This window comes from Dendrobates tinctorius, unplaced genomic scaffold, assembly GCF_039654945.1.
Source record: "Dendrobates tinctorius isolate UK_male_01 unplaced genomic scaffold, ASM3965494v1 ptg000138l, whole genome shotgun sequence".
Classification (NCBI taxonomy): domain Eukaryota; kingdom Metazoa; phylum Chordata; class Amphibia; order Anura; family Dendrobatidae; genus Dendrobates; species Dendrobates tinctorius.
The window spans coordinates 149,258-167,465 of NW_027361806.1; the positions used below are offsets into that span (position 1 = coordinate 149,258).

The following is an 18,208-nucleotide window of genomic DNA, read 5'->3' on the forward strand; positions in this document are numbered from 1 at the left end:
GTGGGGTTAGCTGTAGTGTGGGTGAGGTTAGCTGTGTCGAGGGTGGAGTTAGCTTTCTCAGCCCTGCTGCACTGCTAAATCTAAAAAATCTGATTCGGTCAGAACAGCTGCGCCCAGTAAACTAAGTGATAAATTGTTGGAACCAGGATCTCTTTGCATGCATTACGCTGCTCTCAGATGAGGCAGAAAAACTTGCTGACAGAGTCTCTTTGATAAAATATTACATTTTGAAACCCGACCATACAACCAGTAGTGATATAGAAAAGATCCATAAGGTAGGTACTTACCAGCGACCGTGTAAATGGCTGTGACTACTAGTAATATAACTGTGGCGAGGTAAATGTTCCAACCCAGAGAGACCTGGATGAAAAGAGCTCCAGAATAAATATCTGTCTGAACCAAAAAAGAGAAAATCAGAAAAAAAAAATATTAATGTTGCCATCAATCAATAAAAGCATAAAACAAAATGTATTCTGCATTTCTTATACTACACGACATTGCCATCATATTTCACTTGTAGAAGGAGGAAATCATTATCGACTTTTAAAAAGGCAGATTTATTACTTAATGGGGTTTTCCATTAATTTTACTCAGTTTAAAAATGAATCCATGGAGATCCTAATATAAAAAAAATAAAAAAATATATTCAACCCTGACCCTCCTCTATGCTGTTGTTGCTGCCATCCCCGGCTGGTCTCCTGGCTTCCTCTTCCAGCAGATCACATAAGTTGACTGGCTGCATCAGTTACGTTCTGTCCAAACTGGAAGGAAGTGCTAGAGACTATTCATTCCGGGTCAGACAGAATATCTCTGATGTAGCCAATCAGTGGGTCTCACCAGAAGAAGCCAAAAAAAACAACGGCTGATACAGATATCGATATGGAAGAATATGTGGAGTTGGCAGGAGAGTTTGCTTTTTTTTTATATCAAGACCATCATGTGCCTATTTTTAAACTAAGGAAGAATAGTGGACTATCCCTTTAAATTAAATTTCTCTGCTGGATTTCAAACGACAAATCATTTACATGTGCCTGTACACCTTTCAAATTCACATCCAGCAACATCTTCACACGACCAGTCCGTTCCTCCATTACTGAGAAATCAGCGTTTGAATTAATATGCAAATGAGATATAAAAATTATATGTAAATCTGAAGCCTCTGTCACTCCGGCTCTATCTCCCGCTCAGCAACACCTCCTCCTGCTTCACCTACAGCCCTCTATGCTGTGTGACTTCAGGTAAAATAGTCAACAGTTAAGTAGGAGGTGGCACTGTTGGGTGAGGAATAGAGCTGGAGTGACAAGAGGCTTCAGAACTACTTAATCGTTTGGATCGGAAAGGGTTAATTAATGATATTATTAATGTTTCTAATAATAATACTAGAAAAAGAAATTAAAGAGTAAGGTTATATTTACATGCAGTGTTTTTGATGTGTTTTATTACGAGTCAGTTAATAATAATAATAATAATAATAAATTTTATTTCTATAGCGCCGACATATTCCGCAGCACTTTACATTTCAGAGGGGATTTGTACAGACAATAGACATTACAGCATAACAATAATCACATAGATTATAACAGATACCAAGAGGAATGAGGGCCCTGCTCACAAGCTTACAATCTATGAGGAAAAAAGGGGAGACACGAAAGGTGGGTGGTAACAGTTGCCCTGATTGTATGGACCAGCCATAATGTTAAGTGTGTAACAGTACAGACACAGAGGACTAATGGATGCATAAAGCATGTGGGAACATGATGCGGGGAACCTGGTTATGGTAAAAAACTTTTGGCTCTGCCACATAGGGATAGTTAGGTTAATGTGTTGAGGCGATAGGCCAGTCTGAATAAATGCGTTTTCAGGGCACGCTTAAAATTGTGGGGATTGGGGACTAATCGTATTGACCTGGGAAGCGCATTCCAAAGAATTGGCGCAGCACGTGTATAGTCTTGAAGACAGGAGTGGGAGGTTCTGATTATTGAGGATGCTAACCTCAGGTCATCAGCAGAACGGAGGGCGCGGGTAGGATGGTATACTGAAATAAGGGAGGAGATGTAGGGTGGTGCTGAGCCATGGAGGGCTTTGTGGGTGAGGGTAATAAGTTTATACTGAATTCTGGAGTGGATGGGTAGCCAGTGTAATGACTGGCACAAGGTAGAGGCATCGGTGTAACGATTGGTGAGGAATATGATCCAGGCTGCAGAATTCAATACAGATTGGAGAGGTGAGAGTTTGGTAAGAGGGAGACCGATTAGAAGAGAGTTACAATAGTCGAGACGAGAATGAATAAGAGAAACAGTAAGAGTTTTTGCAGAGTCAAAAGTAAGAAAAGGTCGAATTCTAGAAATGTTTTTGAGGTGCAGATAACAAGAGCAAGCCAGTGATCGAATGTGGGGGGCAAAGGAAAGCTCAGAGTCAAGTATAACCCCAAGACAGCGGGCATGTTGCTGGGGAGTAATAGTGGAACCACACACGGAAATGGCAATGTCGGGTATAGGTACATTAGTAGAGGGAGGAAACACAAGGCGTTCAGTCTTTGACAGGTTCAGTTTCAGATATAGTGAGGACATGATGTTAGACACAGCATTTAGACAATTGCCGGTGTCAGCTAGTTTTAGTCACCAAAAAAAGCTTAAAAATGCATCGAAAATCGTGCAAAAAACAATATTGCGTTTTTTTACAGCATTTTTAAGTTTTTCACTATTTTCTTTAGGTGAAAAAAATGCTTCAAAAACGCTTTAAGAATTGACATGCTGCAGATTAAAAAAAATACTGTAGTTTTCCAATTCAGTCAGGAAAAAAAGACAAGTGTGTACATGAGATTTCTGAAACCTTGTAGATTTTGCTGGCACTGTAAAAAGCAGCTTTTAATATGCATAAAATAACACCGCAAAAAAAAATGCAAAAACACAATTTATGAACATAGCCTGAGCTTCACCAATCAAAAAGGAACTTTCCAGAAGGCTGCAAACTTACCGATATTTTAGTGACGATGTAGAGGATGAGTGATAGGACGGACATGTAAATCCGAATTCGGCGACCACCAAAACGTTTTTCCAAGTACTCAGGCATAGTGACTACTCCAGAGGCAAGGTATACAGGTACGAAGATCCATCCAAGGGCCACCAGCACCCAAGATGCCTTACACAAAATAATAGCGTTAAAACACTATGAATGATACAATGTATAGTGTTTGCAAATCACATGAGTTTCCTAATGTTCTTAAAACGTCTTTGCCATTCATTTTATGATTGGTTGTCATTGATCACCTAAGATAGCCCATGTGATGATTTACTAATTAGATGGTGTCTGTGTGTTGGCAGTGGATTAATCTCTGTACTGTCCAGCCATTCAAAGGTGAATAATATATTTATTCAGGAACAAATTTAACACAGCTTACAACTGGTAGAGCTTATAGCTTAGGATCTTAGCATCTTGCCTGTCAGCTTGCAAAGTGAAATTAAACTGTACTCCATCTACACACTCAGTGAGCAGGAATTTCCTGAGGTTTTTTTTTTGAACAATGTTTTACTTTCAATGTAACACTATTGCTGGAGACAGAAACTCATGCACTATGAAACAGTAGCAAATAGATGCAATAGACACAATAATGAACATTATTCCACTCAATAACAACTTATCACTATGTTAGTCCCATAATGGTTCTGAATTTTTCAGATTTGGCTCTTAAAAGTGGCTTTGTCATAACATTAGCTATCATAGTCTTGTAATAAATAAATTCAATAATGCATATTCCATGAAATGATGCAGGTGATGATGTTTAACATCAATGTGTCTGGTTCTCGCATTGATCTTCTCACTACATGCAAGTTTAAGGCATCCTTGGTTGTCTTCATAAATTACAGTCAGTTGAGTTGAAGGCTTACCAAGATTGAACAACAATGGGTTTAAACAAATGACCTCTTGACTTGAGTTGGCTGCGGACACATACTCTGCTTCTGTAGATGACAAGGCTACAGAAAACTGTTTTTTGCTAGACCAAGAAATTAAACTTTTTCCAAGCTTGTCGATTTACAATCACTAAAGTCACTGGCCCAGTCTGCATCCGATTTACAATCACTTAAGTCACCAGCCCAGTCTGCATCCACATTGCCTGTGAGTTTCAGATCTCCTGTTGCACATATCATTAAATGTATGTCTTGAGTCTCTTTCAAATATCCAAGAACTCTCTTAGCGGCTTTCCAGTCTTTTCGGCACGGGTTTTCCACATATCTGCAGAGAATTCCAATAGTTGCTGCAATATCCGGTCGAGTCTTAGTTGCTGTGTATAGAACCACTGCCACAACCACTGCCAAATACCAGCACTGCCTGTCTGTATTTCTCTTTAACAGATCATCTTCTCCTTCCAACTTTAAGTAAGATGGTTTCATTGGGGTTGATATATCTTTGACTTGTGACATTCCAAGCTGATTAATTTTTGCACTTTTTTTAGAAGAAAACTTCCATCTTCCCTTTTGACCTGGATTCCTAGATAATATGTCACATTTCCAACGTCTTTAGTTTCAAAACGCTGATTCCATGGAGCTTTACATGTGAAAAGGGGAAATATAGACAGGTACAATAAACATGTGCAAGACAAGGGACACACAAGTACAGAAGGAGAGAGGACCCTGCCCGCGAGGGCTCACAGTCCAGGGATGGGTGAGGATACACTAGGAGAGGGTAGAGCTGGTTGTGCAGTGGTTCAGTAGACTGAGGATCATTGCAGGCTGTAGGCTTGTCGGAACAGGTGGGTCTTCAAGTCCTTTTGAAGGTTTCCACTGGTGAGAGTCTGATGTGTTGGGGTAGAGAGTTCCAGAGTATGGGGGAAGCACGGGAGAAGTCTTGTATTCGGTTGTGAGAAGAAGAGATAAGGGAGGAGTAGAGAAGGCGATCTTGAGAGGATCGAAGCTTGCGTGTGGGTAGGTGTCGGGAGACCATGTCACAGATGTATGGAGGAGACAAGTTGTGGATGGCTTTTTATGTCATGGTTAGGGTTTTGAACTGGAGCCTCTGGGAAATAGGAAGCCAGTGAAGGGCCTGGCATAGGGGTGAGGCTGGGGAATAGCGGGGAGACAGGTGGATTAGTCGGGCAGCAGAGTGTAGGATGGACTGGAGTGGTGCAAGAGTGCTAGAGGGGAGGCCAGAGAGTATGAGGTTGCAGTAGTCGAGGCGGGAGATGATAAGGACGTGCGCTAGTGTTTTTCTGGTTTCATGGTTGAGGAATGCACAGATCCGGGAAATATTTTTGAGCTTGAGGCAGCAGGAGGAGGCAAAGACTTGGATATGTGGTATGAAAGAGAGGGCAGAGTCAAGGATCACCCCAAGGCACCGAGCGTGCGGGTCTGGGGAAAGCGAGCAGCCATTGACATTGATGGATAGGTCTGGTGGAGGGGTAGAGTGAGATGGGGGAAAGATGATGAATTCTGTTTTGTCCATGTTCAGTTTGAGAAAGCGAGCAGAAAAGAAGGCTGAGATAGCAGACAGACATTGTGGGATTTTGGTCAGTAGGGAGGTGAGGTCAGGTCCAGATAGGTAGATCTGCGTGTCATCGGCGTAGAGGTGATACTGAAAACCGTGCGATTCTATGAGCTGTCCCAGGCTGAAGGTGTAGACGGAGAAGAGTAGGGGTCCTAGTACTGAGCCTTAAGGAACACCAACAGATAGGGGGCGAGGTGAGGAGGTGGTGTGTGAAAGGGAGACACTAAATGTTCTGTCTGTTAGGTATGATGAGATCCAGGATAGGGCCAAGTCTGTGATGCCAAGAGATGAGAGAATCTGTAGCAGGAGGGAATGGTCCACGGTGTCGAAAGCAGAAGACAGGTCCAGGAGAAGGAGGACAGAGAAGTGTCGCTTGCTCTTGGCGGTTAGTAGGTCGTTAGTGACTTTAGTTTGGGCAGTTTCAGTTGAGTGATGCGGTCGGTTGATTGCTTTCTTGTCTCTGCAGTCAGCCTTTAGGTGTCCTGATTTCTTGCAGGCAAAACACTCACATGTTTCCTTCAAATGACTTTTATTTTTGGGTAGATCTTGGGTTTTTAAACCGGCGTCAGCTAGTGAAGCCATATTGGTTGTCAACTTTGACTTTTTATAGGGGTTGTCTCACATTAGCTTTTTAGGAACACATTGCTCCACAGCCTACTGGCTTCCTCCTTTGCTGGGGGTGGTATGCTCCAGCTTGATTGATAGTTTGGACCTTCGACATTGTCATGCTGGCAGGCTGATCTGTGTACCCTGCTCTGTGATGCAGCTAACTTTCTGTAGCATCGGAGAACTGAAGTTACACTCAACCTGCCCAAATCGGGAGCCTACATTGCCAATTTCTTTTTGTTTTTGCAAGCATTAAAAATAACTTTGGAATAACCCTTTAAATCAGAAAAACAAATCTCAAACTTAAAGTGGATCTGTCAGCAGATTTCATAATTCAAACAGCTTACATTAAATTTCCCAAACCCAATGAAGCCTGTGTGCTTACTTTGAAAATCCGTTTTAGAATAACTGTATAATCCTGATATGAAAGTGTGCATTTTAAAGGGGATGTCTGGGACTTTGTGAAAAACAAAAAATGTTCCTAATCACTAACAGGCAGGTAGCTACTACATACTTGCCTGTTGTGCCCGGTGACCGCTCCTGCCGGGGATTCAGCTGCCTCTGCTGAAGGTCACGTCGACAGAGTGACGGCTTCTTTTCCAACCTGCTCTGTTGACGGGGAGTGACTTCAGAAATCATTCTGATTGACAGTGTGCTCCCCCAGTTAGGCAGCGGGAATCTGGCTGTGTGAATCAGAATGACATCAGAAGTCTCGCCCTGTCAACAAAGCTGAGCGGAAAAGAAGCCTCCACTCTGTCGACGTGACGTCTGCAGAGGCAGCCGAATCACTGGCAGGAGCGGTCACTGTGTCAGTGAAGAATGGCACCAGGCACAGCAGGCAGATAGGTAGCAATTACCTGTCTGTAAGTGCTTAGGCACATTTTTTGTTTTTCACAAAATTCTGGATATCCCCTTTAATGAAAGGCTGGAAACCTAAAAGAATTATACAGCCATACTGACATGGATTTTCAAAGTAAGTATACCAGCTTCATCAGATTGAAGAAATCCATACAATATGTAATAAGTAATAACAGATTCTCTTTTGTCTGTTTTTAGTACAGTAATAATATTTTCTTACATTCCACTCAAAACCTCCCACTGCCAAACCTCCCGCAGCACCTGATCCCGCCATCCCAACGAAAAGACCACTGCCGACATTGCTGGACATTAAAGATGCTCCGATCTGTAAGAATAAGGATAAGGTGGTTATAAGGATTTGGAGGATTTAATTGAATCGATTTCCCTCCTCCTTGACAGAACAGTAATTAAGGGGGGATACAATGTAAACCTATTCAACAATGTCTTGTTTCAACTTGCTAAAATTCAACCTTTGAAAAGAAAATTTTTTTGGCCAATGTATTTAAATGGCAGCCGGTTCTCAAGCTTCAATATATTGACTATAGTTTTAGAATTTGCGGAGAAGCTAATAATAAATGATCACTATGATCTTCCAAATGTAGGGGTCATGATGACCTCATTAATTGCAGTAGCCCACACAGCGCTGTGGATGCGAGTGTGGCTGTTTTTGGTACTGCAGCTTCATCTAATTCAAGTGACTCGGACTGAGCTTTAGCTCTAGACATGGAAGCATATGGACATTACATTTGTGAGTTTGGGTACTGGAGTCATCACAATTGGTTGCCAATAAAAAAAATCCTCTCACCATGAAGTTAAAGCAAATGCATAAATAATTTAAAGGAAGGTGCACGGATATAGCGGGACCGGTATCCCAGACTGAAAAAGCATAAATAGATATAGAAAAATCCAGCACAAAAGAATATATATATTAAAAAAAGCAATTAATTTAAATACATTAAAAACATATAAGTGCATAAAAAAACACAAAAAAGGGGGATACCAAAAAATCTTACGTGTGTATAATTTTTTTTTATATAATTTTTTTTTCTTTTGTGCTGTCTTTTTCTATAATTATCTAAAATTGCTTGATCTCCTCTATGCACCTCTTCCAATATGGTGTACAGTCCAGTGCTGAAAATAATAAACTGGGAACTGCAAGATGCATCTGTTCAAAGACTTGGGCACCAAGACATGAGGAATGCAAGGTCTTGGTACCCAGCCCATCCGGACAGGTGACATCCCCTTCAGTTATGAGCCTTGTGTGACCCCAGAAGTAACTCACACCTTATGGTGGTTACGTCAGCAGTAAAGGATTCTTTGTTCTGATATTTGAATGCAGTCTTGGGATTAGTCCCCTGTAGAGATCATCAAATCTCCAGAAATTTATTATAGGGTGCAGTCAGATGGACGTATAAATCGGTAGGAGATCAGAATGCAGTGTACGGACTGGCTGTCGGCTCTCCCTACCTGAACGTGACAGCCGCATAGAAATACATGAAGCTATCACGATTGGGTGGGGAGAGCCACTGGCCAGTCTGTTCATTTGCATTACAATCTTGTTCCGGTTTATACAGCCATCTGAACAGGGCCGCCATCAGGGCATTACTGCCCTTACTACTGTATGTGGCACGGTGAACAGCAGTACAGAAGGGGGCCCGCAGGTCAGGGCCCTGACAGGTTGATTCACTTATGGGTCGAATAATTTTGGTCTGAATCAAAAGTACTTAAATTGCAATGAAAATAATTGTTTTATGCTCTGAAAACTCAAGCAAAAAATAATAACATACATTATCTATCCAATGGGCAGTCCTATTCAGTGATTGACAGTCTTCCGTGTAGGACTGTGCATTCACATATCGCTGTCAGTCACCAGTAACACTGCCCACTGGACTCATGCATGCAAACACTAGAGATTTCAATGAATAGAATAAAAATAATGCTGAATCTTTTCACAGAAACCCATATAGTGTTCTGCTCAGCTTCTCATGCCATCCACAGATCGGACTGCATCTACAATGTCACCGGTTCCCTTTAAAAAACAGTGCCACACCTGTCCACATGTGGTATTGCAGCTGAGCCCTAATTTTTTTTGTAAGAAAGCAACCCTATTTTTTTTTTTTTTAAATCCTGGACAACTGTAATCCTCTTAGGAAAAGATCAATGAAGACATAAAGCTAAAACTTCCCTTTTGTACCTGTCGAGATCACACTTCTTTTGTAAGTGTAAATTAGAGCTCAAAGCTACAGATCCCGGTCCCAATATCTGACATTCTATAATCTTTAATAAAAAGTTACTGTTCCATGTGACATTGTCGCTTTTGTTGCGTTCTTCTGCATAGTTAGTCTGAGACAATGATGGGAAAGCTCCGCATCACGCTTTGGTGCCCATGGATGTAACGAGACTGTATTAGATTTATTTGACTCTTAAGTAATAAGTCTAAGGATTAAGACTTGAGCGGGAACTTGACCAAGAATAAAATAGTAATATATTGTTTAGTAACTAGCAGCGCTTTGTATTTATAGTATCAGAGTACTGCATTAATAACATGTGTTGTACCAAACCCCATACCAGGAATAATCCATAATGCAATATATGTGTGTGATAAAAATTTATCTTCTATATCTGGAAAACATCTATTAAAAAGTTTTGAAAAGTTGACTTATTAATAGGGATGAGCGAGCACTAAAAGGCTCAGATTATAGTTACTCGAACCAAGCAATTCCTAATACTCGGATGCTCATTTCGAGCAACGAGTACAATTGCAGTCATTGCGAAATCCAAGCATTTTCCTGGCAAACTTAACAAGTGAAAATGTTGAAATGGATAATAATAATTTAAGTAAACAAAAATTTAAATTTTTATTATTTTTATTGCATTTTTATAAAAAATTGATGTTATTGTGTAATTTATAAAGGAAGCAAGAATTGCAAAAAATTAAGATGGGAGAGGGGCTCAGATACACCCTGAGTGCACACCTGTCACTTCTTCAGACTCTAACTCCTCTCTGACAAACTTCAGGAAGCAGGTTATAATGAGGATAACATAATTTTACCTCTATATACCGTATATACTGGTGTATAAGCCGACCCGTGTATAAGCTGACCCCCCTAATTTTGTCACCAAAAACTGGGAAAACTTATTGACTCGCGTATAAGCCTAGGGTGCACATTGAGTGGCCCCAGATAATGCTGCACAGTGAGTGGCCCCAGGTAATGCTGCATGAGTGAGTGGCCCCAGATAATGCTGCACAGTGAGTGGCCCCTTATAATGCTGCACAGTGAATGGCCCCTTATAATGCTGCACAGTGAATGGCCCCAGATAATGCTGCACGGTGAGTGGCTCCATATAATGCTGCACAGTGTGTGGCCCCAGATAATGCTGCACAGTGAATGGCCCCAGATAATGCTGCACAGTGATTGGCCCCAGATAATGCTGCACAGTGTGTGGCCCCAGATAATGCTGCACAGTGAGTGGCCCCTTATAATGCTGCACAGTGAATAGCCCCATATAATGCTGCACAGTGAGTGGCCCCAGATAATGCTGCACAGTGAGTGGCACCAGATAATGCTGCACAGTGTGTGGCCCCAGTTATGCTGCACAGTGAGTGGCCCCAGATAATGCTGCACAGTGTGTGGCCCCAGTTATGCTGCACAATGAGTGGCCCAAGTTATGCTGCACAGTGTGTGGCCCCAGATAATGCTGCACAGTGTGCTGTGGCCCCAGTTATGCTGCATAGTGAGTGGCCCCTTTTAATGCTGCACAGTGAATAGCCCCAGATAGTGCTGCACAGTGAGTGGCCCCAGATAATGCTGCACAGTGTGTGGCCCCAGATAATGCTGCACAGTGTGTGGCCCCAGATAATGCTGCACAGTGATTGGCCCCAGATAATGCTGCACGGTGAGTGGCCCCTTATAATGCTGCACAGTGAATGGCCCCAGATAATGCTGCACAGTGAGTGGCCCCAGATAATGCTGCACAGTGTGTGGCCCCAGTTATGCTGCACAGTGAGTGGCCCCAGATAATGCTGCACAGTGAGTGGCCCCAGATAGTGCTGCACAGTGATTGGCCCCAGATAATGCTGCACGGTGAGTGGCCCCCTATAATGCTGCACAGTGAATGGCCCCAGATAATGCTGCACAGTGAGTGGCCCCAGTTATGCTGCACAGTGTGTGGCCCCAGTTATCGCTGCACAGTGAATGGCCCCAGATAGTGCTGCACAGTGATTGGCCCCAGATAATGCTGCACAGTGAGTGGCCCCTTATAATGCTGCACAGTGAATGGCCCCAGATAATGCTGCACAGTGAGTGGCCCCAGTTATGCTGCACAGTGTGTGGCCCCAGTTATCGCTGCACAGTGAGTGGCCCCATCATGTTGCTACTGCTGCCGCTGCCTCCATTACAAAAAAAACAAAAAACTGTATACTCTCCTCCATCTTTGCCCCCTGCTCATCAGCGTTGCTGGCTCTGCAGTGGCTGTGCAGGCAGAGGGCGCAATCTCGCCCTCTAACCTGAATGTCACTGCAGAGGACGCAAGACAGCAGAGCGACGCGCAGGAACAGGTGAATATGCTTCCCCCCGTTCATACTCACCCGGTCCTGGCGCATGTCTCTGCAGCGCAGCCCCCCTGTTTGTTCCATGTTCTTGGTGCTGCTCTTTCTTCCTGCTTCAGCGGTCACATGGTACCACTCATTAAACTCATGTATATGCTCATATTCATGAGTTTAATGAGCGGTACCACGTAACCACTGAAGCAGGAAGAAAGAGCAGCGCCAAGAACATGGAACAAGCAAGGGGGCTGCATAGAAGGGTGAGTATGATCTCTGACACCCCCGCTCCCCCTCCCCCGCCGATCCCCCCGGTATGTGACTCACGTATAAGCCGAGAGGGGGACTTTCAGCCCAAAAAATGGGTTGAAAATCTTGGCTTATACGCGAGTATATGCCGTAAGTCACTGATGCGACCACACTTAGAATACTGTGTACAGCTATGTTCTCCGGTGTATAAGGCCTGCTTCACACTTCCGTTTTTTGACGTCAGTCAGAATCCGCCAATTTTTGAAAAAAACGGATCAACCAAAAAAAGGGGCGGATTCGATTTTTTTCCCCATAGACTTACGTTAGCAGCGGATCTTGACTGATGCTCGTCCGTCCCACCTGTTTTTTGACAGATCTGTCAAAATTTTAGCATCTCCCGGGCGGATGAGATGGACTATGCAACGTTTTTTTTTGCTTGACGGTCCGCTATTTTGAAGTGCGCATGCCCGGAAGCTTTGCTCCGGGAACCTTTTAACCATGTAATGGCGTTCCGGGATCGCTGAAAATTCGCTCTCTCTCTCTCTCTCTCCAGCACTTTGCATCTTCGGCGGATCCGACCAAAATAGCGGCCGCTGACATCCGTATGTCACATAACGGAGGCGGATCCGTTACTTTTCGTTTTTGGCGGATGTCAGCTGACCGCCAACAACGGAAATGTGAAACAGGTCTTAGAAACACAGAGCTGAACTGGAGCGGGTGCAGAGAAGAGTGACCAAGGTTATTAGGGAACTGGGGGGGTCTGCAATATGAAGACAGGTTATTACACTTTGGGTTATTTAGTTTGGAAAAACAAAGGCTTAGGGGTGATCTTATTACAATGTATAAATATATGCGGGGACAGTACCAAGACCTTTCTAATGATCTTTTTACTCTTAGACCTGTGACGGGGACAAGGGGGCATCCTCTACGTCTGGAGGAAAGAAAGTTTAGGCATACTCACAGATGCGGATTCTTTACTGTAAGAGCAGTGAGACTATGGAACTCTCTGCCGTATGATGTTGTAATGAGTGATTCCCTACTAAAATTTAAGACGGGTCTGGATGCCTTTCTTGAAAAGTATAATATTACAGGTTATATACACTAGTTTCCTTGATATTGCGATGATCCAGGGAGCTAGTCTGATTGCCGTATGTGGAGTCGGGAAGGAATTTTTCCCCCATGTGAAGCTTACTGCTTGCCACATTTTTTTTTTTTCCTTCCTCTGGATCAACATGTTAGGGCAAGTTAGGATAGGATATGGGTTGAACTAGATGGACTTAAAGTCTTCCTTCAACTTTAATAACTACGTTACTATGTTACTATGTAGTCCGGTGTCTCTGACAGGATGATGTGGGATATTAGGGGTAGTAGTCCAGCGGCTGTGACGGGATGATGTGGGATATTAGTGGTAGTTGTCCGGTGGCTATGGCTGACGGGATGATGTGGGATATTAGGGGTAGTAGTCCGGTGGCTCTGGCTGATGGGATGATGTGAGATATTAGGGGTAGTAGTCCGGTGGCTCTGGCTGACGGGATGATGTGGGATATTAGGGGTAGTAGTCCGGTGGCTATGGCTGATGGGATGATGTGGGATATTAGGGGTAGTAGTCCGGTGGCTCTGGCTGACGGGATGATGTGGGATATTAGGGGTAGTAGTCCGGTGGCTCTGGCTGACGGGATGATGTGGGATATTAGGGGTAGTAGTCCGGTGGCTCTGGCTGACGGGATGATGTGGGATATTAGGGGTAGTAGTCCAGTGGCTCTGGCTGATGGGATGATGTGGGATATTAGGGGTAGTAGTCCGGTGGCTCTGGCTGATGGGATGATGTGGGATATTAGGGGTAGTAGTCCGGTGGCTCTGGCTGACGGGATGATGTGGGATATTAGGGGAAGTAGTCCGGTGGCTCTGACAGGATGATGTGGGATATTAGTGGTAGTAGTCCGGTGGCTATGGCTGACGGGATGATGTGGGATATTAGGGGTAGTAGTCCGGTGGCTCTGGCTGATGGGATGATGCGAGATATTAGGGGTAGTAGTCCGGTAGCTCTGGCTGATGGGATGATGTGGGATATTAGGGGTAGTAGTCCGGTGGCTCTGGCTGATGGGATGATGTGGGATATTAGGGGTAGTAGTCCGGTGGCTCTGGCTGACGGGATGATGTGGGATATTAGGGGAAGTAGTCCGGTGGCTCTGGCTGACAGGATGATGTGGGATATTAGGGGTAGTAGTCCGGTGGCTCTGGCTGATGGGATGATGTGGGATATTAGGGGTAGTAGTCCGGTGGCTCTGGCTGATGGGATGATGTGGGATATTAGGGGTAGTAGTCCGGTGGCTCTGGCTGACGGGATGATGTGGGATATTAGGGGAAGTAGTCCGGTGGCTCTGACAGGATGATGTGGGATATTAGTGGTAGTAGTCCGGTGACTCTGGCTGACGGGATGATGTGGGATATTAGGGGTAGTAGTCCGGTGGCTCTGGCTGACGGGATGATGTGAGATATTAGGGGTAGTAGTCCGGTGGCTCTGGCTGACGGGATGATGTGGGATATTAGGGGTAGTAGTCCGGTGACTCTGGCTGACGGGATGATGTGGGATATTAGTGGTAGTAGTCCGGTGACTCTGGCTGACGGGATGATGTGGGATATTAGGGGTAGTAGTCCGGTGACTCTGGCTGACGGGATGATGTGGGATATTAGGGGTAGTAGTCCGGTGGCTCTGGCTGACGGGATGATGTGGGATATTAGTGGTAGTAGTCCGGTGGCTATGACTGACGGGATGATGTGGGATATTAGGGGTAGTAGTCCGGTGGCTCTGGCTGACAGGATGATGTGAGATATTAGGGGTAGTAGTCCGGTAGCTCTGGCTGACAGGATGATGTGAGATATTAGGGGTAGTAGTCCGGTGGCTCTGGCTGATGGGATGATGTGGGATATTAGGGGTAGTAGTCCGGTGGCTCTGGCTGATGGGATGATGTGGGATATTAGGGGTAGTAGTCCGGTGGCTCTGGCTGACGGGATGATGTGGGATATTAGGGGAAGTAGTCCGGTGGCTCTGACAGGATGATGTGGGATATTAGTGGTAGTAGTCCGGTGACTCTGGCTGACGGGATGATGTGGGATATTAGGGGTAGTAGTCCGGTGGCTCTGGCTGACGGGATGATGTGAGATATTAGGGGTAGTAGTCCGGTGGCTCTGGCTGACGGGATGATGTGGGATATTAGGGGTAGTAGTCCGGTGACTCTGGCTGACGGGATGATGTGGGATATTAGTGGTAGTAGTCCGGTGACTCTGGCTGACGGGATGATGTGGGATATTAGTGGTAGTAGTCCGGTGACTCTGGCTGATGGGATGATGTGGGATATTAGGGGTAGTAGTCCGGTGGCTCTGGCTGATGGGATGATGTGAGATATTAGGGGTAGTAGTCCGGTGGCTCTGGCTGACGGGATGATGTGGGATATTAGGGGTAGTAGTCCGGTGGCTCTGGCTGACGGGATGATGTGGGATATTAGGGGTAGTAGTCCGGTGGCTCTGACGGGATGATGTGGGATATTAGGGGTAGTAGTCTGGTGGCTCTGGTTGATGGGATGATGTGAGATATTAGGGGTAGTAGTCCGGTGGCTCTGGCTGATGGGATGATGTGAGATATTAGGGGTAGTAGTCCGGTGGCTCTGGCTGACGGGATGATGTGGGATATTAGGGATAGTAGTCCTGTGGCTCTGGCTGACGGGATGATGTGGGATATTATAGTGAATGCAGCTATGTGGAGTGGGTGGGGCTATATATATATATAGATATAATCATTATAATTTGTTATAACTAACTAGTTACTATGCCCAGACAACGTCGGGCTTGTCAGCTAGTACATTATAATATCTTACATTATCACATTACATAGGCAAACATCTTACACTTCACATGACACAAGATGTACACAAGATGCAGGAGATTATTTAGATTACACATCACGTTATACACAGCACTGATGCCTTCAAGGGGGGAGCAGGGCAATATGTACATCTCCTTACAATAGCAAAGAGAAAAAAATGCAAATAAGAAACAGATTTATCCTTTTCTTTTTTTTTTAAAGATAGCAAAAAAAATGATTAAATTAAGTGCTTAAAGGGGCTGTCACACTCTCTTAAATGGGCACCATTGCAAATGCTTGTAACAAGCAACTTGGCAAATTACATCTTATTAAAAATCCTTTCCATTCTCAAGAACGGAGTGAGTTTTAATTCTTTTGTGCATTGCCCATTGCCTAGGTTACCGACCACCTTTGCAGTAGTCAGATTCCTACGCCCGTAGTGCAGCTGGCCGGGCACAGAATCTGGCTAGCCTTAATGCCCATGTGCTTCTCTAATGTTGCAGAAGCCAATATGTTTGTGATTGCAGCCTGGGAGAGAGCTCAGTTGGGACCAGTGGTTCAGCCATGTCGCTGGTGACAGCTGTCAATCATCAGGATGCAGTGTGCTCCTGAAGATAGAAGATGTAACAACTCCTTTAACAGATTAACTGTATCAAGGAAACATGAACATGAATATAGGTCATGATGATTATAAGTACTGTATATCAATCCTTACAGGCCACCAGGTCATTGATCTCCCAGCCAGGAAATATCCTCCTACTGTTCCCCGACTTGCACGGACAGAAGACTGAAAAACATGAAAAAATTGGTTAGTGTATTATTAGGGCTCATTTAGATGTCAGTGTTTCTCGTACAAGTTCTATCATGCTTTTCACAGAAGATCTCGCACCTATAGTTTGTGGAGTTGTTCATACGTCAGTGTATTTTTGCAAATGAGTGGTCTGCACCAAAACTCAGAGACTTATCTGATTTTGATCTGTGCCTTGTATCAAACTCACCAATGCAAGTCTGTGGGTCCATGAAAAAATCGGAAAGCACTTGGATGCATATCCGACTGCTGTCCATTTTTCACTGTTTTCTAGAAGAAGTTGGAGAAAGCCCCTTCCTTATTTTTTGTGATATAACTTTGAAGGTAAAAACTGCCACAATGAGAAAGCACTGATAAAACACTCATGAAAATCTGATCCAAAACACTGATGAAATTGGTTTCTTTTTTCCGTACGTGTAAGGGGGTATTTAACCCCTTCACCCCCAAGGGTGGTTTGCACGTTCATGACCGGGCCAATTTTTACAATTCTGACCACTGTCCCTTTATGAGGTCATAACTCTGGAACGCTTCTATGGATCCCGGTGATTCTGACTCTATGTTTTCTCATAACATATTGTACTTCATGATAGTGGTAAAATTTCATTCAAATAACTTGTGTTTATTTGTGAAAAAAATGGAAATTTGGCGAAAATTTTGAAAATTTCGCAATTTTCCAACTTTGAATTTTTATGCCCTTAAATCACAGAGATATGGCACACAAAAAACTTGATAAGTAACATTTCCCACATGTTTACTTTACATCAGCACAATTTTGCAACCAAAAATTTTTTTTGTTAGGAAGTTATAAGGGTTAAAAATTGACCAGCGATTTCTCATTTTTGCAACACCATTTTATTTTTACGGACCACATCACATTTGAAGCCACTTTGAGGGGTCTATATGATAGAAAATACCCAAAAGTGACACCATTCTAAAAACTGCACCCCTTAAGGTGCTCAAAACCACATTCAAGAAATTTATTAACCCTTTAGGTGCGTCACAGGAATTTTTTGAATATTTTTTAAAAAAATGAATATCTAACTTTTTTTCACAAAAAAAATACTTCAGGTTCAATTTTTTTTATTTTACCAAGGGTAACAAGACAAATTAGACTGCAAAAGTTATTGTGCAATTTGTCCTGAGTACGCTGATACCTGATATGTTGGGGGGAACCACTGTTTCAGCGCATGGCAGAGCTCAGAAGGGAAGGAGCGCTGTTTTACTTTTTCAATGCAAAATTGGCTGGAATTCAGATCGGACGCCATGTCACGTTTGGAGAGCCCCTGATGTACCTAAACAGTGGAAACCCCCCACAAGTGACCCCATTTTCGAAACTAGACCCCCCCAAGGAACTTATCTAGATATGTGGTGAGAACTTGGAACCCACAAGGGCTTCACAGAAGTTTATAACGTACAGCGGTACAATTAAAAAATCATATTTTTTCCACAAAAATGATCTTTTCACCCCCAATTTTTATTTTCCCAAGGGTAACAGGACCCTAAAAGTTATTGTGCCATTTGTCCTGAGTACGCTGATACCCCACATGTGGGGGTAAACCACTATTTGGGTGCATGGCAGAGCTCGGAAGGGAAGCAGCACCATTTGACGTTTTTGGCTGGAATTGAGATCTGACACCATGTCGTGTTTGGAAAGCCCCTGATGTACCAAAACAGTGGAAACCCCCCCACAAATAACACCATTTTGGAAACTAGACCCCCAAGGAACTTATCTAGATGTGTGGTGAGCACTTTGACCCCTCCAGTGCTTCACAGAAGTTTATAACGCCCGGGCGTGAAAATA

The 18,208-nt window shown here is 43.9% G+C and overlaps 1 protein-coding gene across 4 annotated transcripts in view; it reads right to left on the minus strand.

Annotated features, from left to right (window-relative positions):
- SLC5A9 (solute carrier family 5 member 9) overlaps window positions 1-18,208 on the minus strand; it is a 60,133-nt gene that overhangs the window by 26,350 nt on the left and 15,575 nt on the right. For all 4 annotated transcript variants that reach the window (XM_073544364.1, XM_073544366.1, XM_073544368.1 and 1 more), the window contains 4 exons: window positions 16,315-16,386; window positions 7,166-7,270; window positions 2,977-3,141; window positions 288-393 (listed from right to left, as the gene is read on the minus strand). In XM_073544364.1, coding sequence (XP_073400465.1) covers window positions 288-393; window positions 2,977-3,141; window positions 7,166-7,270; window positions 16,315-16,386 — 448 coding nt within the window. The remainder of the gene's footprint in view (window positions 1-287; window positions 394-2,976; window positions 3,142-7,165; window positions 7,271-16,314; window positions 16,387-18,208) is intronic.